This window comes from Pogoniulus pusillus, chromosome 2 (genome assembly GCF_015220805.1).
Source record: "Pogoniulus pusillus isolate bPogPus1 chromosome 2, bPogPus1.pri, whole genome shotgun sequence".
NCBI lineage: Eukaryota > Metazoa > Chordata > Aves > Piciformes > Lybiidae > Pogoniulus > Pogoniulus pusillus.
Window position 1 is genome coordinate 31,036,160 of NC_087265.1, and position 23,121 is coordinate 31,059,280.

Below are 23,121 nucleotides of genomic sequence, written 5' to 3' on the forward strand. Positions count from 1 at the left end.
TGTAGACAGCAATGAGGTCCCCCCTGAGCCTCCTCTTCTCCAGGCTAAACAACCTCAGCTCCCTCAGCCTCTCCTCTTAGGGTTTGTGTTCCAGGCCTCTCACCAGCTTTGTTGCCCTTCTCTGGACATGCTCCAGGACCTCAACATCTCTCTTGAATTGAGGGGCCCAGAACTGGACACAGTACTCAAGGTGTGGCCTGACCAGTGCTGAGTACAGGGGCAGAATAACCTCCTCTGTCCTACTGGCCACACTGTTCCTGATACAGGCCAGGATGCCGTTGGCTCTCTTGGCCACTTGGGCACACTACTGGCTTATCCTTCACAAGGTGAGAGAACTATCACCAGCTTCTTCACCCAGGTGACAGAGACAGAAGAGATGCTCCAAGGAGCAGTGTGACCTGACTATTTTGCCTATGCCACCTTGGGCACTGAGGTCTCTTTACATGCTTGGTGGAGAGATTTGCTCTGTATTTCTTTGTTGCTAGAGAGCGAGCCTGCTGGACTCTTTAGACTCTTGACAATAGCTACCATAGAATCATAGAATCTTTCAGGTTGGAAGGGACCTTAAGGATCATTTACTTCCGTCTGCCCTACCCAGGGCAGAGACACCTCCTACTAGACCAGGCCAGGTCCAACCCAGTTTTCAACACTTTCAAGGTTGGAGCCTCATGTCTCCCACACTGCAAGGTTCTTCGGTAGGTAGGAAGATGGTGCCAGCCCCCATACTAGGTCAGTATCTTGGTGATAGGCAGGCTGGCCTCAGGCCACCCAGCCCTCCCTGTAGCAACTCCTCACCCTTTCTGCCTGCCCTCTGGGCACGCTCCCTCCAGCGTGGTCCAGCAAAGAGCTTTCCAGTCAACCAAACCTAAACCGAAATGTAGAACAATTAAATCAACTAAATCTGTAAATGAAATGCAGCACCACAATGGGGTGATTTACCTCCTTTTCCTTTAGCCCCATGCCCCAGGCAATCCATTTGCTCAGTGCAGTGCCACCAGGCCAGTGAAGTGCAGGACAGCCCTCAGCATCTGTCACAGGTCGTGTTGTCAGAGCAACGTTAGGTGAAATATAGCTGTAGACATCACCAGGGCTCCCAGCAGGGTGGACACAGCACATACCTTGACACTTATATTGGGTCTGGATTTCTTCTTCCCAGGATAATGCTTTGGATCTCATTACAAGCAGTAAGGATGGTGCCAGCATGTGCACTGGGACCCTACATGTCCCAGTTCCTCTTGGGAATTGCCCAGGGTTCAGAATCTCTATAAACAGAGCTGCACACTGCATCACTGCTTTGTCCAGGTGAGAAGGTCCTTTTGTTTTCCCCCAGGAGGCTGGACTCTGCTGGATGCTGCATGACACTCTGAGTTAGGAAGTTATGGGGGACTTTGGTGCTTGTGCTGTTTTTAATCTTGGTGCAGGTGTGCACCTGGTACAGCTCAGCAGCAGGCGAGCCACATGAGATACTCAGGGCACAAACCTAGCAACTTCAGGACAGACTTCAACTCAGTAAACAGCTTCAAAGTGGTTCCCTTGCCCAGCCCCTGGAGAAGTTCCACTGATTTCTTTTCAAAGTAGGAGGGCCCTGAAGGCTGTGCAGAGGTTCACAAGTACAGTGTAAAATCCAGACTGAAGTAAGTGCACTTCAAGGGAAATATAGCTCTGCTGGCTTCAGCTGGGTGTAGCTGGCATCACTCCTAGTGTGTCAAGGGGTAAAATCCTGCCCTCAATCAGAGCAGGAGCTTTGCACGGTCCTGAAATGCCAATTCTGTGTGCTCTTAAAGTTGGCCCTGGGATTATACAGGCTCTGTTTATTCATTTTCTCGTTTTGATAGACAACTGAAGGATGCTTCTAAGTCAGCCATACTTCTTTAAATGTGGTGCCTTCAGCAGGTAAACCCTGTGCTGATACCTCGCAGCGTCTGCTGGCCGTCACTCCCCTTTCCCAGAGGTGCAGGGCTGCTGAGCACAGCCCTCCCTTATTTCCTGGGCATTTTGAAAGCTTCCTGTAGTTAACAACCACAGAAACTGTGCAAAGGCTCAGGCTCAGCTCTCCCCAGCACCTCGACAGGGTAGGGACGCTGGAAGCTGCCTAGAAACCTTCACCCTTTCCCCGGAGACCAGCGTTTGGCGATTGGTCCCCGCCGCCCGCTCGGCGCAGCCCAGCGCAGCGCTCCTCCCGCGGGCGGGTCCAGGGGCGGTGCTGCCTTCCTCTGCCCTGGGCCCGGCCGCGGTTGCAGGTCCAGGGGCGGTGCTGCCTTCCTCGGCCCTGGGCCCGGCCGCGGTTGCGGGTCCAGGGGCGGTGCTGCCTTCCTCTGCCCTGGGTCCGGCAGCGGTTGCGGGTCCAGGGGCGGTGCTGCCTTCCTCTGCCCTGGGCCCGGCCGCGGTTGCAGGTCCAGGGGCGGTGGTGCTCGTGCTGTGCGGAGGCTCCCGGAGCGGGCACTGTATGCGTAAGAGGTGAGGGCAAGGCTCCTCGCCAGCGGTGGAGTGGAGCTCGCTGGTGAGAGAAGCTGCTCTGAGCGCACGAAACGGCGGCAGCCTCAGCCAGCGCCTGCCTGGGCACCGCATAGGCGGTGTGCGCCCGGAGCCTTCGGGGGCGGCGGAGCGGCCGGGCCTCGGCTTGTGCGGGCCCCGGGAGCTGCTGGCAGCCGGGTGCGGGTGAGAGGGGAGCGCGGCAGCCGCTGTGCGGGCGGGCGGTGCTGCTGGGCTGTGGGAGCCCGCAGGGACCTCGCAGTGGGTCCACGCTCGTCGTTCTACGTGACTCGGGGTGAGGGGTTCAGCTCGGCTCGGCCTGCGGGACTCGGAGCGTTCCTGGGTCAGGACAGGACATTAAAAATACGGAATGGTTTGGAACAGCAGGATGGAGTTGGTGTGGTTGTGTTGCTCACGCTGCGGCACGGGTTTCCTTTAAAGACCCCAAAGGCAACACTTCTGCTGTTTTCCTGATGCACTGCACGGGTCGCAGACGTCGCAGCTGCAACAGTGACTTGTGCCACCCAGGTGGGTGGGGAAGGCAAAGGAGTGGCGAGAAGGGCGTAAAAACCTAGAAAGCTTTTCCGTATCAGATGCTACTGGTTTGCTCTGCGATAAGGTCATGGCCGTGGGAGGGGTGCTTGGAGACCAAGTTCACGCTGCCTTGGTGGAGCCTCATGGGCAAAGTTCACCCTGGGCTCCTCCCACGAGCCAGATAACTTAATGCCTGTAGACACACGCAAAGGAGTTTGATGCCCTGCAGACAAACCTGGCTTGCTGTATCCTTCTCCCAGGTTCCAAGTCACATAAGCATGTCGGCTCAGATGTTTGAGGGGAAAGGGCATGCGGCCGTCTACCAGAAGTACCGTTTTGCACCAGGCAAAGAGTTGCAGGAAGCCATCCTAACCTACGTGCAGGAGAAGGTGAGTAGGGTATGGCCAGGGTGTGGGAACAAAGAAGGTAGTGGTATTTGTGGGCAGCAGCATTTGTGCTGCTGGGAGCATTACTTTGTCTGGTGCCATGGGGTAGAAGTTGGTAGGACATCAGGTGCAGGCACAGAAGAGCCTTTTGGCAGGTTGTGTCATGCTGACACTGCCTCTGTGGACACTGGGGGGAAACTCTGGACAGTGAAGGAAGGAGTGGGGTAAAAGCTGTAAAAGAAATTGGGTGGCTGCCCACTGAGATGTTCCACTCCTCCCTGCAGAGAACAAGTCCTGCAGAGCTGGTGGTTGACGTTGGCTGTGGGACTGGGCAAGGCACCCGCATCCTTGCGGAGCACTTCAAGAAGGTGGTGGGAACGGACATCAGTGAAGCACAGATTCAGGAAGCCAAGGATGCCCCTTCCATGCCAAACATCTCCTACCTGTGAGTGTTAGGCCAAGCAAGCTTTTGGGTCCTCATGTGGAGGTGGTGTTTTGGGAATATGACTGTTGTCAAAGCCAGTGGGCACCAAAGTAAAACCCCTTTGATGGGTCTCCTGGTATAAATGGGCTTTATCCTACACTTACAGTAGCCGTGGTCTTGCATCTTAAGTGGTCATCACTGACTCCAAAGAAATGCCTACTGATTTCATGTCCTACTTCCCAATTTCTATGTTACACACTGCTTTCCCCCCCTCCCTTCCAGGGTGTGCCCTGCAGAGGAGCTGCCATTTGAGAATGCTTCAGTGGACATCCTGACTTCGTTTACAGCTGCACACTGGTTTGATATTGAGAAGTTCATGAAAGAAGCAAACCGAGTGCTTAAGCCAGGTGGTTGTGTGTCCCTCAGTACCTATTCTGTGGACATGAGTGTTTGCTATGGGAACTGCTCTGAAAAGCTCACCAAGATCTTCAGGGAGGTGAGGTGATGATGAAACCTAAACCCCAAGGTTTTCCTTGCTTGTCTGGGCTGGAAAAACATAGTTAGATGCAGGAAAAAAAGAATGCACTTACAGGACACAACTAGAGGACTTTTGTTTCAGGATAGGTCATGGCTGAGATAGGGTTTAGTGGCTGCCATGCAATGCTGGGAATCAGTGGATGAGGTGAAAAGGGATATTAGGATTAGTAGGACAGGCTCTGGTATGTTGAGAAGGGCTGCAGAGCACATTTGAGGACTTAGTATCATCAAACAGACTTCTCCTGCTCCTGCACCCTCAGCAAGTTTGCAGATGACACCAAGTTGTGCAGCACAGTTGACTTGCTAGAGGGAAGGGATGCATCCAGAGAGACCTGGACAGGTTGGAGAGGTGGGCCCAGGCCAACCTCATGAAATTCAACAAGGCCAAGTGTAAGGTCCTGCACCTGTGTCAGTGGAATCTCAAGCACAAATACAGGCTGGGTGGCAAATGGCTGAGAGCAGCCCTGAGGAAAAGAACCTGGGAGCCTGGGTTGATGAAAAGCTCAACATGAGCTGGCAGTGTGCATGTGCAGCCCAGACAGCAACTGTGTCCTAGGCTGCATCAAGAGAAGCGTGGCCAGCAGGGCAAGGGAGGTAATTCTCCCCCTTTACTCTGCTCTTCTGAGACTCCACTTGGAGTACTGTGTACAGTTCTGGAGCCCCCAACACGAGAAGGATGTGAAAATGTTGGAGTGAGTCCAGAGGAGGGCCATGAAAATGATCAGAGTGCTGGACCACCTCTGCTATAAGGACAGGCTATGCAAGTTGAGGCTCTTCAGCCTGGAGAAGAGAAGACTTTGAAGAAACCTTGTAGTGGCCTTCCAGTGTCTAAAGGGGGCTTACAGGAAGGCTGGGGAGGGAGTATTTACAAGGTCTTGTAATGACAGGACAAAGGGTAATGGGTTTAAACTGGCAGAGGGGAGATTTAAAGTAGATGTTAGCAGGAAGTTCTTTCCAGTGAGGGTGGTGAGACACTGGAACAGGTTGCCCAGGGAGGTTGTGGCTGCTCCCGCCCTGGAGGTGTCCAAAGCCAGGTTGGATGAGGTCTTGAGCAACCTGTTCTAGTGGGAGGTGTCCCTGCCTATGGCAGGGGGGTGGAACTGGATGATCTTTGAGGTCCCTTCCAACCTAAAGCATTCTGTGATTACAGTGAAATGAATCAGAGGTAGAAGCTCTTTGGAAAGAGGGTTTTTAGTGTTGGAGGGAGTCCAGAGGAAGCCACAAAGATAAAGGCTGGAGCATCTCTGCTGTGAGGATAGGCTATGGGAACTGGGTTTTTACCACCTGAAGAAAAGCCTCAAGTGGCACCTGAAGGGAGCCTATAGAAAAGAGAGAGAGGGACTTTTCATAAAGGTGTCTAGCAACAGGACTAGGGGGAGTGGTTTTAGATTAGGGAAAGTAGATTTAGAGTAGATGTTGGGAAGAAGCTCTTCAGAATAAGGGTGATTAGACTCTGGTTGTGGAAACCCTCTCCCTGGAGGTGTTTTAAGACCAGAATGAGGCCTTGAGCAACCAAGTCTAGTTGGCAGGGGCATTGGACTAGACGATCTCTGAGGTCCTTTCCAACCTAAACCATTCTGTGATTTTATTAAGTGCTTTAACAGCTCGATAAAAGGAGACTTTCCACTATGAGTAAGAGCAAGATAGGGAGGGGAGGACATAGCCCTTCTCTTTATAATAAGAACCTTAAACTCCTGACACTAAGAAGATTTTGGTGTTTAAAGCAAGAAATACTTCAAGAAGTATATGTTTGAATGCATCAGATCAAGGGTCAAGGAAACCTGAGTTGAAAGTGAGAGCTTCAGCTGGTTTTGTACTGGTTTTCTTAATCTGCTCTCTTTTACAGGCCTGGGACATGATCTTAAAATATGCACACAGTAGGCTAAAATACGTTGCGGAAGACTACAAAACGATCTTTGAGGCCTTGCCATTTCCAGACAAGAAGAGGTGAGCAGAAACCCTTTGATGCAGCACTGGGAGAGGATAGAGATGCTGGAGTTTCTCTATCACTGGCCCAGTGAGGACATATAGGGGGAGCTGGGTTTGGCAGAGCTGGGCAGCTGCTTGGTTTCAGCAGATTCCTTTGCGTTGTGGCAGAGCCATGTCCTGATGCTGTTCCATGCTGGGCCAGCAAGTGTGTTCTTAGGGCTACATGGACCCTTCCTGCTTAAGGCAGAATTGGAGTGTTTTAACTGATGGTTTATGATCTGTTGAAGCTTCTGAGCAGACCACTTAGTGGATGACAGGACTGTTATGAATTGTGCAAAGTTAATAATCGGTGTTGATTTTGATACCAAGCGAAGATTGAGTCTAGCATCAGTAAGTTTGCAGAGGACACCAAGATGGGATCAAGTGTCAATCTGTTAGAGGGCAGGAGAGCTCTGCAGAGGGACCTGGAGAGGCTGGATAGGTGGGCACAGTCCAACATGGGGGTTTTAACATGTCCAAGTGCTGGCTTCTGCGCTTTGGCTACAACAACTCCATGCAGTGCTACAGGCTGGGGACAGAGTGGCTGGAGAGCAGGCAAGCAGAGAGGGATCTGGGGGTACTGGTCAACAGGTGACCAAATATGAGCCAGCAGTGTGCCCATGTGGCCAAGAAGGCAAATGGCATCCTGGCCTGTATCAAGAATAGTGTGGCCCACAGAACCAGGGAGGTCATTCTGCCCCTGTACTCAGCACTGGTCAGGCCACACCTTGAGCACTGTGTCCAGTTTTGGGCCCCTCAATTTAAGAAAGATGTTGAGGTACTTGAATGTGTCCAGCAAAGGGCACCGAGGCTGGTGAGGGGGCTGGAGCACAGCCCTGTGAGGAGAGGCTGAGAGAGCTGGGGTTGTTCAGCCTGGAGAAGAGAAGGCTAAGGGCAGACCGTGTTGCTGTCTACAACGATCTGAAAGGGGGTTGGTCTTTTCTTCCAGGCACCCAGTGACAGAACAAGAGGACACAGTCTCACACTGTGCCAGGGCAGGTTTAGGCTGGACCTTAGGAAAAAATTCTTAATGGAAAGAGGGATTGCCCATTGGAGCTGCTTGGGGAGGTGGTGGAGTCACCATTCCTGGAGGTGTTTAAAAGGAGGCTGGATGAGGCACTTAGTGCTGTGGTTTAATTAATTAGAAGGATTAGGTGGTAAGTTGGATTCCATGACCCTAGAGGTCTCTTCCAACCTGACCAATTCTGTGACTCTGTGCCTGGCTCCCCAGCAAGACACAGACCAAGGCACTGACACTGCAGTCAATAAGGATGTGGTGGTGGTGTTGTAGAGTTGTTAGTGTCTCAGCTGCAGAGGGGAATGGACTCAGCAGATAGGCCTGTGTCAGAAAGCCTGTTTAAGTGGCACACTGCTAGGTTATCCCTGGGACCATCTATTCTTCTCCTACCTACAAAATGCCACAGTCAGATGTTGCTTCCTTCTGTTGGTCTTTCGAGGTCCTTTTATGGTGTCAGGTATTGTGCTGGTCACTCCCTCAAACTGTTATGCTTGTTCCATTGCCTTGGAAATTTAACTTGCTCCTTTCTTTCCTGCCTCCCTTCTAGAATCACTGATATCTTTGACAACATTCCCATGACAGTTGCTGGTGTGATTGGTTACATGGAGTCTGCCTCTCCATATCAAGTTTTTCTGAAGAATGACCCTAAAGCTGCAAAATCCCTCCTCCAAGAGACTGAAAAGAGGTGAGAAAACTGCTCAGGAAAACTAGCAGGGTGTAGAGGACCTGTCTTGTATCAGACATGAAGTGTGAGATCATGGAAACCCTTTGAGTGAAAGAAACTCATCTATGGCTGACTGATCAGAGCAAAACTCTTCCTCTGTTTCTTGTTTCAGGATGCTGGAAACAATGGGAGTTTCTTCTCCTGAAACCCCAGTGGAGTTCCGTGTGAGGCACGTCTGTGTGCTGGGATGCAAGGGGAAATGAGAAGAAATCCTTCTGGTCTGGTGCTGGATGGAAGGAGAAAGTGGGTTGTCTCACTTAAAACCACTGTTATTCCTTGGGAAGATTAATGCTGATTTTGATGATTAGGAGCTGGAAAGCAGACAGAAGTTTATGCCTGTTCTTGGTTCCTGTTTGCCTTGGTGCTCTGTTCTGTCCAGTCATGTGCCCTTAGCTCTGTGGAAGGGTCATATTTCAGATTGGTGATTGGACATGGTGAGAAGAATCACAGTAACAGCTACAAAACTTGTTGCATTTCTTAATCAATTAATAATTAAAAAATATGTAAAAAGAAGTTGCTTGTGATTCCTCTCTCCTTATTTTTAAGAGAGTCTGTAGAGCACCTGCTGCTTTGGGAGTGACTGTATTTCATGTTCATGGCTTACCTAGGCCTTAAGTGGCCTTCTGGTTCATGTAGCAAGGTAGTTTTGGATAAAAAGGGCCACTTGCTCCTTTTCCTGCCCAGGCTAAGGTAGGAGCTGTTTTGGAATCCTGAGCTGGAAAAAGGCTCTTCTTGCCTACTGTGTGCCCCCATCTCTGGTGCTTTGCTGGCTGGTTCGGGTGAATGCACAGTTTCTGTGCCTCAGGATTGCCCAGTGCTATGCTAGAAGTGCAGCTCTGGCCCTCACAGGGTGATTTGCCTTCAGCACAGCTTGGGATCCTTCCTGCACTTGCTGCTGCAGAGACCATGTTTGTGCTCTTCTGACTCCCAGCTTTCTATCACTCCCTGGAACTGCCAGCAGGAGATTAGAGGCTGCACCTTCTGGGAATGGTGGATGAAGGCAGTGGGGTTCAAGGCTGGGTACAGGCCCCCTCTTGTTTGCTTTCTGGATACTTTCAAGTCCAGGCACAGCCTCTGTGGGGGCCTTCTTTCCTGTAATTCCTGCCCTGGGCAAGAAGACAACTCGGTACCATGGGAGGAGCTGCAGTCTCACTCTGTCTTACTTCAGTGCATTATTAAGGAAAGCAAAAGTGATACCTCTGCTCTTGGCCCTCGAGAGCCCCTGCAGGGAGCTTATAGGAGCTGGAGGTGCTTCAGCTATGTCCTGGGTCTCTAGGGTATGGTCCTGCCGTGTGTGCAGAGACTGAGCCTCCTTAACCCTAGGCATCTATTTCCACTGGAGTTATTGAGTGCTATTTGAACTTGCCCAGGCTGAGATCATAGAATCTCAGAATGGCCTGGGTTGGAAGGGACCTCCAAATGTCATCTAGTTGAGGATGTCCCCATCCTCAACTAGATCAGGTGGCCCACAGCCCTGTCAAGCCTCACTTTGAATATCTCCAGGGATGGAGCCTCAACTACCACCCTGGGCAACCTGTTCCTGTGTTCCACTACCCTCCTGGTAAAGAACTTGTTTCTCGCGTCTAGTCTAAATCTGCTCTTCTCTAGTTCAAAGCCATTGCCCCTCATCCTCTCACTGCAGGCCTTTGTAAACAGGGTGGTGTGGGACAGCTGCCTAGCTTACTGTGTGTAAGAGGGAAATTGGTATGTGGCCGATCGGACTTAGGGGCAACAGGCCAATAATTGCCAGGTTACCAGAGATAAGAACAGGGTCTGCAAGCTCTCAAGTGATAAATCTAAGGAAAACAGAGCCTACAAGTACCATCCCTGCAATCGGAGGCTGGAATGTGGTGTTGGCTAAATAGTATGTGGAGCCAGCAGTGACCTTGAAAGGCTCCACAGAGGACAACCAGCTGCAGAGGGAGCCGAAGATGATGAAGGCTCTCCTTGCTAAGGGGTCGTGTGACCACCGAAGCCAACAATGTGCATGTGCAGTAGGGAAAGTCATTATGTAACAAACTGTGAAGTAAGGGAGGAGCTTGGTTCTCCTCGGGTCAGCCTTCTGGGGCATACTGGCCACACATCACAGAATTCTGAACGCATAAACAGAGCAGAGCTGGGTGAGCTGTGAGTGGCACCAGTCTCACCAGTGTAACAGGTGCTGGTCCATGGTGGGGGTGTCTACCTTTAGAGGCAGCAGCTGACCAACTCTGCTATCTGTGCATCTCAGGAGCTTTGCTGGCCAGTGGGATAGGGTAAGTATAGCCTGCACTTTGATCAACAGAGCTACTCAGAATTGTTTGTCATACCTTGTTCAGCATTGTAGTTCCTCCCATTATGGCTGTAGCATGTGAGCCACAGGTACTGTGGTTTCCAGTATAGATTTCTCATTATGGTTCTAGTGTTTAAGCTATAATAAAGTATTAAAGCTGTACTCAGATGGGGGTACCCATGTGGGGATGGGGGAACACTCTCACAAAGAACTCGCTGGAACACGGGAAGGTAAGTTGACAATGTTCTACGTGAATTGATGAAGCAAGGCTGCAACAACATGAACACCCAACTGCAGAACAAATTTACTCCTTGCTCTCCACCCTGTCTTGGTCGGAATTGTGCCTTCAGCACATGGCTGAACTTGTGCTGCATTTCTATTATTGAAGCTGCTGCAAGGTTTGCATCTCAGGCTTTGTCAGATGTTACCCAGCTTTTATCAACCTGAGATCATCAGTGCCTTCACTGGCAATCTCAAGTTTGTTGTGCCTGTGGCTTGCAACAATTAAACCCTGTGATTGTTTTAATTTTCTGAACCTCTGACAGCCAGTCCTTAAGGGGGCACTGGAAGAAAAAAAAGAGGCAAGCATCAGTTTTGCTAAATAGTTCCCGGAAAAGCTCTGGACTCTGAGACAGGCAGAGAGTGGGATCTTCCCTGTAATGCAACAGGGAGCAACAGCTTCAGCCTGGGTCGGTGCCTCCCAGGAAAGTGGTGGGGTCCCATAAAAACAGCTCCAGGGAGGAATGCCCATTGCTAGTGCGAGGCTGGTTCTTGTGTCGGTGGTCATGTTTTGAGAAGCCCTCACTCAGCAGTGATGCTGCATCAAGTCGGGGACGAATTTTAGCAGGTAGAGGTATTTGGGCAAGCAGTGGGCAAAACCTCCTTGCTGGGTGAGCATGTGGCTGGCGGCTTGTCATCTCCTGAAGGAGCACTAGAGGTCTCTCCCCGCCCGGGAGCGCACCCGGTGATGCGGCTCCTGGGAAGCCCATGCGGCTTCCCTATCCGGGGAAGCCCCGGCTCGGCTAGCAGGACTTGTCCTGGTGAGCTGCGTCCCCACATCCGCGCCCGGGCAGGGAGATGCCCCTCCCGCGCCGGCACAAACGCTACGGCTGTTAAAATTAGAGCAGTTTAAATCCGCTCGCTCATTAACTTCGTAATTAGCAGTCCCTTCCAGCATCAGCAGGACGCTCAGGGCAATCCCCAGGAAGGTGCAGTGGGTGAGTACCTGGCTGTGATATGCCACCAGAGGTTGCATCACCGATGCACTCGGGCATGATGCCAGCGGCACAAACCAGCCTGGCACCGTGGACGCTGCCGCAGCAAGCCGAGAGGCGATGAAGAGATCTGGGGTGCATAGTGAGACTGGCAGCACTTTGGCACTGACACCCTGGGCTGGTGGGGACAGGCCTGGTGATGGCTGCGGAGCAGAGGCTGCCTGATGTCATAGAATCATAGAATCAACCAGGTTGGAAGAGACCTCCAAGATCATCCAGTCCAACCTAGCACCCAGCCCTAACCAATCAACTAGACCATGGCACTAAGTGCCTCATCCAGGCTTTTCTTGAAGACCCCCAGGGATGGTGCCTCCACCACCTCCTTGGGCAGCCCATTCCAATGGGAAATCACTCTCTCTGTGAAGAACTTCTTCCTAACATCCAGCCTATACCTACCCTGGCACAACTTGAGACTGTGTCCCCTTGTTCTATTGCTGGTTCCTTGACAGCCGTGGCCAGCCTGAGCTCCAAGTGGGCTTTTGCCTCGCTAATTTTTCCTCTACAAGACCTAACAACTTCCTTGAACTTCTCCTGGGACACCTCCCCTCTCCTCCAAAGGTGATACACTCTCTTTTTAATCTTTAATTCCTTCAGCAGCTCCCTGCCCATCCAGCCTGGCTGCCTTCCTCGTCGGCTCATCTTCCGGCTCAGTGGCACAGCTGCTCCTGTGCCTTCAGGAGTTCTTTCTTGAAGCAAGTCCAACCTTCCTGGACCCCTTTGTTTCTAAGGGCTATTTCCCAAGGAACTTTCTGAATTAGTTCCTTAAATAGGCTGAAGTCTGCCCTTCGGAAGTCCAGTGTGGAGGTTCTGTTGATGCCCCTCCTGGTTTCTCCATGTATTGAAAACTCTATAATTTCATGGTCACTGGACCCCAGGCAGCCTCCAATCACCACATCCCCTAACAGCCCCTCTCTATTTGTGAGCAGCAAGTCAAGCAGGGCTGCCCCCCTGGTAGGCTCACGTAACAGCTGGGATAGGAAGTTGTCTTCCACACATTGCAGAAACCTTCTAGACTGCTTCTTCTCTGCAGTGTCCTGTGCCCCAGCGCTGTCAAGCTGTGGGCAGGGCTCCTCTATATTACTCTGGGGTCTTAAAGCTGACATTTTTGTTCTTTGTATCTTCTTTTCCAAGACTAGTGACTTGAGTTGGAAGCACTTGCTCACAGGTGAGCCCACCAGCTCCTGATGGGATTGGGAGGAGTGATCTGGGTTCATCCTTACCTGCACCCGTGGCATGACATGTGGCCATGGCATTTCCCTGCTCGTGCCATGAAGCGCCGATGAGTCACAGAGCAATTACCTCACCTGCACTGGCACCAAACTCATGGCCCTGCCTGTTTTCACTTTCCTAGTCGCACCTGGGATCTCCCACATACCTGGAATTTCTTGCTCTAAAGTGGGTTTGAGTGGATCGAGCCTGCTGGGCCATGTGGATCTGAAGAGAGAGCTCCATTGTGCCATCTGCACAGCTTTACCAGCTGTTTGCAGCCAGAACTGAGACTTGCTGGGGCTGGAGTGTTGACTGTACTCGATTCCCAGCACCTGAGCAAGCCCTTCTACAGTCAACAGCTCTTCATCACAGCTGCTGTACATGAGCTGTGCTCACAGCCCCGACTTCCCCACTCGGCTTTTGCTTTTCCTTTGGTGACTCCAGATCTTTTCGCCTGAAGAAGAATTGAGGTTTCACTTTACTTGTCCAACGAGAAATGATACGCATGAGATGAAAGCCACAGCGACAGGGGAAAAGGAGCCAAAGGGAAGCGAGGTACCGCAAGAACGTGACACTGCTCTGGGACCAGGCATGTGACCCAAGACTGACCTCAGTGCTGCAGCCTGTGGGGGTCCATGGCATGGGGCAGCAGTTCAAGGTGGGTCTGTGGGCATGTCAAAGACTTCTTGGGGTCTGCAGATGAGGCCAGCACAGCACAGCAGATGCCAGACATCACTGTCTGGGTGCTGGGAACCTTGCTCCAACCCCACTGATGGCTGCTGGAGATCCCATCCCAGGTGCCAAAGAACACCAACCTTGCTTTTGCCTTGGCCTGGAGAAGAAAATCCCTTGTGGTGATTCCACCACCTGGGACCTTGATTTACCATCAGCCACTCCACTGTCACCCAAAGAGGTCCAGGAATGGCCAGGACCCCCACTTGCTCCCCTCCTTCATGGGGACCACATCCATTTTTACACCCATCAGGCAATTTTGTTAAGGTGATGTCTTTTCTGGTCAAGTTTGGGCATCATTGGTGAAGTTATGCTGCTTTGGACTTTATTTTTGTAGTTGTTCTTGATCATGAATGAGTTTCACTGAATAAAAAAACTATGTTTCTAACTCTGTATGTGTATTTAATGGGAGAGGAAAGAATGACCATGCTGTAGTCCTGTTCAATCAGAGTGGTGCAGACAAAGGGACCTAAGTCCTGGCTGAGGCTCAGGCATAGCAGCCTGAGTGGGAGCTTGGGCCAGCAACATCCTCCATGACTTTCTGTGAAGGAAAACTTTGCTCCCACTGTGCTGTAGAGCTTTAGTGCTGTATTTTGTGACCCTGGCTCTTCTTCACTCTCTGTGTCCATCTGACTGGGTCAAAGCCAAGATAACCACTGCTCAAGCCACACTGCTCCCTCACCTCCTGTGGCCTGAAAGTGTGCTAAGAGAGGTTTAGATTGTGTATTGGGAAAAAATTCTTTACTGAAAGAGTGGTCAACAATTGGAATAGGTTGCTTAGGGAGGTGGTGAAGTCACCATCTCTGGAAGTGATTGAGATGTGTGGACATGGCACTTTGGGACATGGTTTAATGGCCATAGTGGTCTTAGGTTGACGGTTGGACTTGAGATCTTAGAGGTAATTTTGAACTGAAACAACTCTATTATTCTGTGATTCCTTTCCTTCATTGGGAGGAGTGTTTCCAGCAGTTCAAGGGAGATGATCCTCTGCTCAGCACTGGTGAGGCCACCTTTGGAGCACTGGGTAGAGTTCTGGGCTTTCCAGTGCAAGAGCCAGATGGACATACTGGAGAGTTCAACAAAGGACTATGAAGATGAAGGGATTGGAACATCTATCATATGAAGAAAGGCTGACAGTTCAGGTTGGAGAAGGCTTAGATGCTCTCAGAGGTGCCTATCGATGGATCAGAGGGAGGCAATGAGCACAACCCTAAAGATATGATCCAGATTAACAGAAGAAAACATTTTTTTTCCTAGGAGAGTGGTCAAACACTGGCACAGGTTGTACAGGGAGGATGTGGACTCCCCACCCTTGGCAATATTCAAAACTGGATGACATCCTGGACAGCCTTCTCCAGCTGACCTTGCTAGAATAGGGTCTGGGGTGGGCAATGTCCAGTGGTCCCAGCCCACATCCATGACTTGTCACAGCGTGTCCGTGTTGGTCTGTCTGTCTCTAGGTGCATCCAGGAAGGCTTGTGGAACTTTTCTTGTTTGCACAGACTCCTTGAAGCCAGACTCCTTGAAGTCTGTTTCCAAACATGAAGATTAAAAGCTAGGTCCTTCTGGAACAGTGAGGCACCACACAGTGCATTTATGCCTGTTGCTGCATTGCTGTGTGTTTGCTTTTTAGGTACAGGTATTGCTCTAATTTCCTATTAATGCTTGATGTACACACGAAGCTACAACCAGAGCAGTGATGGCTTCAGGTTTCAGGAAGTTACCTCAAAGGAAGGATGGGTTTTGCTGTTTTACTGTTCTAGCAGAGATGTCAGTACCCAATATTTGCACTTCCAGGCTAAACAGGGAGGAAACTTCAGACAGCTCCAGCAGCTTGTGAGGGTGTCAGCCCAGCCTGTCTCCAGCAGCCTTGCTGCAGAACCCTATTGTCCCACCTGAAAAACGCTGGGTAGAAGTGCTTCTGCTTTCACTGTTTCTCCTGCTTTTGTAGTGATCTTGGTCCCTCAGGGTCACACACCTCTAGAACTCATCCCCATAGCCTACATTGAGCAGTACCCACTCCTGGATGCTGCTTTTACCCCTTCCCTGCCATGGCTGTTGTGCTGCACTTCCTGCAGGGAAACTGAGGCACAAACTACTGCTGCCATCTGGGATGCTCCAAAACCCTCCTAGCTGCCCCGAGCCTGCTGTCCTCACGGGGCTAAATGCCTAGGAGACTCCCACGGCTTTCACATTGTGCTGGGCTGGGTCATGCCCAGGCTTCCTCATCACTTCTGTGACACTCGGTGTGGCAGCAGCGCCCCTCCGTTCAGCTCCTTTGCAGGGGTGTGTGCCGAAGGCAGCCTGAGCATCCCCCTGCACCTCCAAGGTGGTGGATGCAATCGGGCAGGCAGCAGCAGACTCCCTCACTGACACTTTCGCTTTCCTCTTTCCAGAGCCGCCGGAGGAGCCGCGGAAACGTCAGGCCGTGGATTTTCCTGCTAAGGTGAAAGTGCGATCTCGTCGGGCAGGCAGAATAAAAAGCCAGGGAGATGGAGCAGCAAGGCAGTCACGGTGAGAGAAAAAGAAGCAGAGCCCCGAGAGCAGTCCTGCAGCCGATTGAATCACCTGTGTCGACACCGTCAGCGTCTCCAGGTGAGGCATTTAGAAGATTTGGCTCTGGTTCGTCCTCTGGATTCTTGCCACGTCGTCGTAACCTGCTCACCGTTGAGCTCTCATCAGCACAATGGTGTGCCTCAACTTCATCCCGCTAATTCTCCTGCTACTCGGGATTGGTCTTGGGGATGCCTTCCCCTCAGATGCCCTGAAGAAGACCTGCAGTCTGTCCAAGTACCGGTTCCTCGTGCCCCATGTGCTGGAGGCTGTGCAGAAGATGCAACAGCAGTTCGTGAGTACCACTGACAATGAGAGCCTGTGGGCTGGTGGGAGACAAGGCAGATGGGATGCCACACTCAGGACCTTGAGTGGCAAAGCAGATGTTTTCTGCAGCTGTTTGAGGATGAGAAGGATTTTTTCCAAGGGACAAGGATCCTGGGCCGAATTTTGTTCTGGTGTCAAGCCCGTCAAGACTGACTGAAGTTGTAGAACCCCCAAGAGCCAAGATGACAGCATTTCATTCTGTTTTGGTTTATGCCTGCAGGAGGATGACATCATGCTGCTTTCAGACCGCAAATGCCACACCCTGCTCTTCCATCGGAGGAAGAGTCTAGTGACGGCAGAGCTGTCGGTAAGAGCCAGTTGATGCTGTAAAATAGGGGCACATTCCCCTCTCTATCTGGGACCTCCCATCAGCTAGTCCTGCCTCCATATGCACCCCTGGGCAGAGCTTCAAAGTCCCATCCTCCGGCCCACAGCCAGTCCTAGCACTGTGGGTCCCTAACCAGGCTGCTCCTGCCTGCAGGTACCTGACCGACTGATGCTGGTAGAAGCTGAACTGGACTTTGCCATCACCATGCTGGAGCTCCCTGCCTCCAACAGATTCGCTGAGACACGCCAGCGCCCCTTGGCCTTCCTCACTCAGGCACGAGAGGACCTGCGAGTCTGTGTGAGTACCCCTGCAAAACCCTCTAGTGCCATGCCTGCTCAGCAGCCCTGGTGCAGGCAGCAGCGCCGCAGAGCATCACCAGTACTTAGGCAGCCGCTTTCCTTGCAGATGGCCATAGAGGCTCCTTCACATCAGCCCTCCAGGAAACTCAGGCACCAGCTGCAAAAGCTGGAGACAGCCAGGAAAACAGTAAGTCAGGCCAGTGAGGCGAGGGGTTTCAGGATGTCAGCAGCTGCACCCCATTCCACCTGCTAACCTGTCCCTCCTCCCCACCATAGGAGACCACAGGCTGCCTGGAGGCCACTGCCATCCTCCACCTCTTCCAAATGCTGAACGACCTGCAGTGTGCGGCTCGGCGGGACCAGTGCACTTAGCCCCTGCCCACCGCAAGGCCAGCACTTCATGAGACTCTCCAACCCAAAGGGCGCCCCGAGGACCAGGAAGAATGCCTGCTGTTGCACCACTGGACTGTATTTCCTATTTAAGCCTTTTTTTAACTATATTTTTTTTGTAGCTAAGGGAGCAGTTTCTTCTTCACAGTCTTGGCTTTACAGTGTATGGCTTAGGAGGGAGGTGTGTGTGTGTCAAAAAATGCCCACCCTCAAGGTGCTGTGCAATTATGAGTTTATTTATTGAACATCTCAGTTTTGCTGTTTTTTAAGACACTGTTTTTAATGAAATCTATTTTTTCTAACCTGCTATTTATTACAACGTACATTATATATATATTTGCCTGTATACATTATTTTTTTACATGCTAAGTAATATGAAAAAATAAACTGGATGCTATAAACTGACCAGCTGCCATCATATGTCTTTACTACTCTTTGCTATAACATCATCCCTTTGGAAAAGTGAGTTATTGTGGAGGAGAGGACAGACATGAAGGGGAATTTTGAGTATCTGAAAATGCAGAGCATTGGCACTCATGTTCATCTCCAGCTGTTTAGGGGTGCACCATGATCTACCTCCCAAGGACAGAGGGATGCTGTCAGGGCTAGAGTTGTGTCTGCCTGCTCAGCAACAGGAGTCTGCTGGTCACTTGTCCTAGGTTGTGCAAACCAGGGAATGAAGCCTGGAGGAGCCCGCAGCCTAACATCGTGCTATTGTGTGAAAAGGGGTGTGTCTGTGTGTGTAAATCTAGTAAGAGATTAATCCTTTTGTGTTCCAGCCAAATCCTCGGATGAGAGGGGCTAGGGGTGGCTGGACTTATCTCTTCATTGGGATCCCAACTGGGATGGGTTGCTGTAGGTCTGGTACAAGCACATTGACAGCCCAGTTTGCTGTAGGTCTGCTTGCCTTCAAGGGGAGCTGCTGGATGCATGAACAACAACACAGTCTCCTGTGATTATTGGTCTGACACCAGAGGCATGAACAGCCCAATTTGCTGCCAGGTCTGGTTGCATTTCAGCAGTCAAATGCACCAATAACACTTTTTTTTAAACACTCCTATGTGACTGTTGGCGGTAGGGACTTAAACATAGAAACTGCTTTACAGCCTGAAGAAAATACAATTGTAATTACCCAGGACAAAATACACTCAGGTACTGCAGACAAGGTCACAGTTTACCAAAAGGCATCCCTTCCTGGGAGGGAAAGGAAGACAAAACCTATCAATGTGTCCCTGGGGCTTTTTTGTTGGATTCCTCTCCACCATTGATATTTCTTTGTACATTGGTTTTCTGTTGTGCAAAGTGTGGTGGTGCAGCCATACCACTAAGTGGGCTTTCCAGTTGCACAGATATTTCTCGATGGGCTTTCCACACTTGGTGTCATCTGCTGAAAATCATCTTCTGTTTTGAAAAAGGGAAAAGTCTGCTGTCAACAGATGCTCACATCCTGGTATAGTCCTGAGGTTTGCCCATTCCAGAACCTCTCAGAAGGTCTCCAAATGATTGAAATACCGAACAGGAGGTCAGGATGAGTTTGAAGCTGAGAAATGTGAGCACCCAGCAAGAACAGGAGGAAAAGGACCTATGAGCAGATGTTGGAGTGATGGACCTAGCTGCTCAAGACACCTCCAAGCATACAACTTCAAGAAGTTGCCTGCATACTTGAGTCATCTCTACCTCAAGGTGGGAGTAAAGCATATCTCAAGGGAAGAGTGTGTGCAGCTTGTCTTGCTGTGCACACACAAAAGCATGCCACCCCAAAACCAGAAACCTCAGGCAAGAGGCATTTCCATGCTATGTCAAGTGGCTTCACCAAGACAGGAAGAAACCAGAGGCAGGATGCCAGGCTCTTTGGGGAGCTTTAACAGGTTTAATCACCTGTCAGTGCCCCAGACATTACCCATCTGCTGCTAACTAAGATGGTGGAGTCTCCATTGCTAGAGACATTCAAAACCTGCCTGGATGTATTTGTGTGTGATCTCCTCTAGGTGAACCTGCCTTGGATGGGGGGGTTGAACTTGATGATCTCCAGATATTCCTTCCAACCCTTACTATTCTGCAATGTCAGGTGTGACACTCAAGGCAATGAAAAGCCATCCAGAGGGAAATGCCATAGGGCCATGCGACTGTTTGAGCTGATTTTCTAGCTCAGCCAGAGGGGAGAGGTGAACATTCCAGGGATAGGCCATATAATGACAAGAATGGATAAGTTAATATCATTTCATTGGAGCATCAAGAGCTTTATGTCTAGAAGCACAGCTTGTACCTTCCTCTTGCTGGCTTCTGCTGCTTGAGCTGTGCCTGCCTGCTATCTTCCCCCGCTGCTCTTTTGGCTGCTGCTGCTTTTGCTGCTTTGCTGCCTCTTGACCCCTTCTCCGTCTTCCCTAAGGTTATCATGTTTTATTTTCTCTAGTAGTTCATTTCTCTGTATACTGTTATACTTCAACTATAAGAAATACAATTTCATCCTTCCCTGACACTCCAAAAAATCCGTGTTGTGGTGAGTTTTTTCTACTGGGGGAGGGATCCACTCTAACCCGGGACAGGTCGGCAAGGTGGACAGGCAGGCAAAGCCCCAGTTGTGTATCTGGTACTGCATGCTGGATCCCAGTTTTGCTTAAAATGAGGCAAAGCTCACCTCTCAAAAAAACCCAGGCTGCAGCAATACTTGTCTGGCCGCAAACTCTCAGGAAAGGCAGATGCCATTCAGGGGGTTTGTCTGTTTCCTCTCCTTCTGGCCTTGTTCACAGCTTTGTCACTCAGTTTTGAAGTCTTGTGAGAATTCCCTCTCTCCGGGGTCTGTGTGCAGCCAATATCTGTGAGGCAGGCTGCAACATCCAAACCACACAGGGATCTGGAGAGGAAAGCCTATTGAGGGCAGAAGGTGTTTATTCATTCCCTAAAATAGATGTATTTAGATTCTTTGGCTCTTATTAAGGTATCTACCAAGTCGTTGTGAAATGCAGCTGCTGCCAAAAGGCATGTGATGCTGCTGCACCTGGGAGGAAGGCACAGGGCTGACTGCACATCCCTTTCCAGGAAAGGAATTTAGCTCTGCTCCCAGAGTGGCAACAGGGTCGCAGCACAGGTCTCCTGAGAAGGCAAAAGCAGAAATCACTGCTGAGGAACAACAACCCCTCTTCTCCTCTCCAGCAGGTTCATGTGGCATTACTTCCATCATTGTGTTCCTCACTTTGCATGTCCTGCAAGGACAAGAAATAAAAGATGCTGCTACCTTCCCCATCCCCCTGCATGGCTGCCTTTGGCAGGATAAGCTTCCAGTATCTCCAATGCAAAGCAAGTTTGCTGCAAACTAAGGCTGAGATGACAAATTTTTTCATTTGTTAGATGGGCCAGGCCTCAGCAACAGGGCAATCAGGCCCCTCAGAGCACAGGAATGAGGGTGGGTAGGGGTGGAGCTGCGAGTGTTGCAGCTGGCCAGCATTAGCCCAACGCCCCTGAGAGCTTTTTGTAGCTCACTATTGAGCCACTCTGCTTCTCTTGGAGGGTAAGAAGTGCTTTAGCTTTCGCTGCAGGCAGGGAGGGAGGTGCTGGGCAGCCCGAGGTTTTCTGAGCATCACTGAGCACTTGGATGGTTAATGCAGAGAGACAACAAAGGCTATTCCTCAGCCTCCTCAGGGAAAAGGAGAAGGATGTGCCCTCCCTTGTATTAGACATCTTGGTTTCACTATGTCTCCCTACAGTGTACCCTGGTGTCTGGGAGGCACTCACTGTAGTTTTCACGAAGACACTCATCTTCCAGCCCCAACGGCAAAATTTACAGGAAAGAAACCCAAAGGGGTAAGTAGATGGATGCATATTTAACCTGGGGAGGAGAGGAGCTTTCTGTGTGAAGTTCTGCTGGAAAATGATGGAGAAAAGGTCAAAACAGACCAAGTGTTAGGACAAGGAGGATAAGAGCAAGGCTGTGACTCCTGTAAAGATTGCCCTGAGCCAGCTGCTCCCTTGTGGCTTGTAACATCACAGAGAAAATACTGTGTCAAGGAAAGAACTGAATTGTTGGAGTGTGAAATGTAAAGGCAACAGTGAGAAGACAGCTCTGTGGCTGAAGAGTGCAAAATGCTTTGTGTCAGTGGTGAGCGTGGCTCCTCTTTGGTGACCAACAGGCAGAAGGTGTCAAGATCTTGCTTGCATTAAATCTCAGTTGTCCTTGCCTGTGCCAGCTTGGGAGACCTCCCGGGCAGCTTCCCCCTGAATGGGTGAGGGGAGTTTTGTGCCAGGCTTGGAATTCTGAGGAAAAGGAAAATAAACTGCTGCTGGCATTACAGGAACACACTGGGTTTTAATATCCTTGATACTGGTGCTCTTGATGCTGCAGCTTCTCCTTCTGCTTGGTGCTGTTTATAATTAAAAATAATAATTCTTGTCTGTAAGCAATACTGGGAGTCATTTTGTTACGTTCCCATGCTGCCATCCAGGGAAGCTATTCAGTGAGATCTGGCTGCTCTTAATTTGCTTTGACAAAAAAAGGTTATTTTTCAAATAACCTTTGAAGTGAAGTGAACTTTGAAGTGAAGTAACTTCCAAGTGAAATTTCACTTTGAACTGGAGGTGACTTCAGCTGCACACATGTAAGTGGCCGTGATGGGTTACTCATTTTCATGCAAAAACCAGCACTTTGGACTAGAGGAACAGGCCAAAAGGTAGCTGCTGCAGGCTGCTGGGACTCTAAGCTGCTGTCTGAATTAGTAATGATGAGCTTCCTCTGCACTTCAGAAGTCTCATTTTGGTTGTCACTTCTGTAGCCACTTCCTCTGTCTCTGGAGAACTTCCCCCAGCAACTCATGTCCCCAGATTTTCCCCCTGCTCTCATGCTCCCACGGATGTGCTTGCAAATGGGGATGGGAAAACTTTTTGGCTCCAGGGAAGATGCTCCAGTCCCAGGGTGTTCTTAATTTTCTGTTTCATTTGTCTTGGTTTGAGTCAGAGCAGGACTAACTCTGTTCAGTGATTTTAGGTTTCAGCTCAGGCTCTTCTCAGTCCTTGCACTTCAGGCAGTTAAGGGCATGCTTTCACAGGCGGTGGCTGCTGCTGGCTGTAACAACACTCAATGTTTATGGTTAGCACCACGGACTGGTGTGCAGACCAAGGTCACTGCTAAATCCTGTGTACCATGTTATGGATGCAGACTAAAAGGCTGCACCTGCAGGAAGAGCATACAGGCAGAGCAGGTGACTCTGAACTGATCAAGGAGGTGTCCCAGTCCACATACATCACATTTGGCATAAAGCTGAGGGACCACAAAGGGCAAGGTCTCTTCTTCAGTTGTTGGCATCCAGGGAGAACATTGCTCTGCCTTCAGTCTTGACCCATGAGTTCCTGAATCCAGTTTGCCTTCTGCCACTGGGTCCAATCCAGGACATCTCCATGGCCTGGCTACAGTATCAGTGCTGACAGTGATGTAGTTGCCTTCAGGGAGGCTGGGTTCAACAGTTGTCTTATATTTGTATATATTTCATTCTAATATTTTTATTTTCATTAAAGTAGTTTTAGTTTTCCAATGCACAAGTCCTTCTTCTTTGAGAATGGAGAGGGATTAATAGAGAGCATCTGTCACTCATTTAATGGCTGGCACAGCCCTGACTCTTGACATCACAAAAGAATTCTTATTTCTGCCTTCTCAGAAAGGAGAACTTCATGTCCCAAAGTTGCA

At 50.4% G+C, this 23,121-nt stretch overlaps 2 protein-coding genes across 2 annotated transcripts; both read left to right on the plus strand.

Moving 5' to 3' along the window:
• The first annotated feature begins 2,160 nt into the window (after positions 1–2,160).
• On the plus strand, positions 2,161–8,576 carry LOC135183879 (putative methyltransferase DDB_G0268948). The gene is made up of 7 exons (XM_064159171.1): positions 2,161–2,457; positions 3,267–3,395; positions 3,677–3,837; positions 4,099–4,312; positions 6,200–6,300; positions 7,887–8,024; positions 8,176–8,576. Exons 2-7 carry the CDS (start codon positions 3,285–3,287, stop codon positions 8,264–8,266), a joined length of 816 nt encoding a protein of 271 aa, XP_064015241.1. The 5' UTR covers positions 2,161–2,457; positions 3,267–3,284; the 3' UTR covers positions 8,267–8,576.
• Positions 8,577–16,236: 7,660 nt separating this feature from the next.
• LOC135187346 (interferon lambda-3-like) lies at positions 16,237–17,834 on the plus strand. Its single transcript, XM_064165972.1, has 5 exons — positions 16,237–16,398; positions 16,654–16,737; positions 16,912–17,055; positions 17,164–17,244; positions 17,334–17,834. The coding sequence occupies exons 1-5, from the start codon at positions 16,237–16,239 to the stop codon at positions 17,427–17,429; spliced, it is 567 nt and encodes a 188-aa protein (XP_064022042.1). The 3' UTR covers positions 17,430–17,834.
• The last annotated feature ends 5,287 nt before the right edge of the window (positions 17,835–23,121 follow it).

What these genes read in the sequence shown, in the direction of transcription:
- LOC135183879 (XM_064159171.1), top strand. Translation starts at nt 3,285, where the DNA reads ATGTCGGCTCAGATGTTTGAGGGGAAAGGGCATGCGGCCGTCTACCAG. An exon ending in TAACCTACGTGCAGGAGAAG is followed by an intron (nt 3,396 to 3,676) that starts GTGAGTAGGGTA and finishes TCCTCCCTGCAG; the next exon opens with AGAACAAGTCCTGCAGAGCT. An exon ending in CTCCAAGAGACTGAAAAGAG is followed by an intron (nt 8,025 to 8,175) that starts GTGAGAAAACTG and finishes TTCTTGTTTCAG; the next exon opens with GATGCTGGAAACAATGGGAG.
- LOC135187346 (XM_064165972.1), top strand. Translation starts at nt 16,237, where the DNA reads ATGGTGTGCCTCAACTTCATCCCGCTAATTCTCCTGCTACTCGGGATT. An exon ending in TAGTGACGGCAGAGCTGTCG is followed by an intron (nt 16,738 to 16,911) that starts GTAAGAGCCAGT and finishes TCCTGCCTGCAG; the next exon opens with GTACCTGACCGACTGATGCT. An exon ending in GAGAGGACCTGCGAGTCTGT is followed by an intron (nt 17,056 to 17,163) that starts GTGAGTACCCCT and finishes CTTTCCTTGCAG; the next exon opens with ATGGCCATAGAGGCTCCTTC.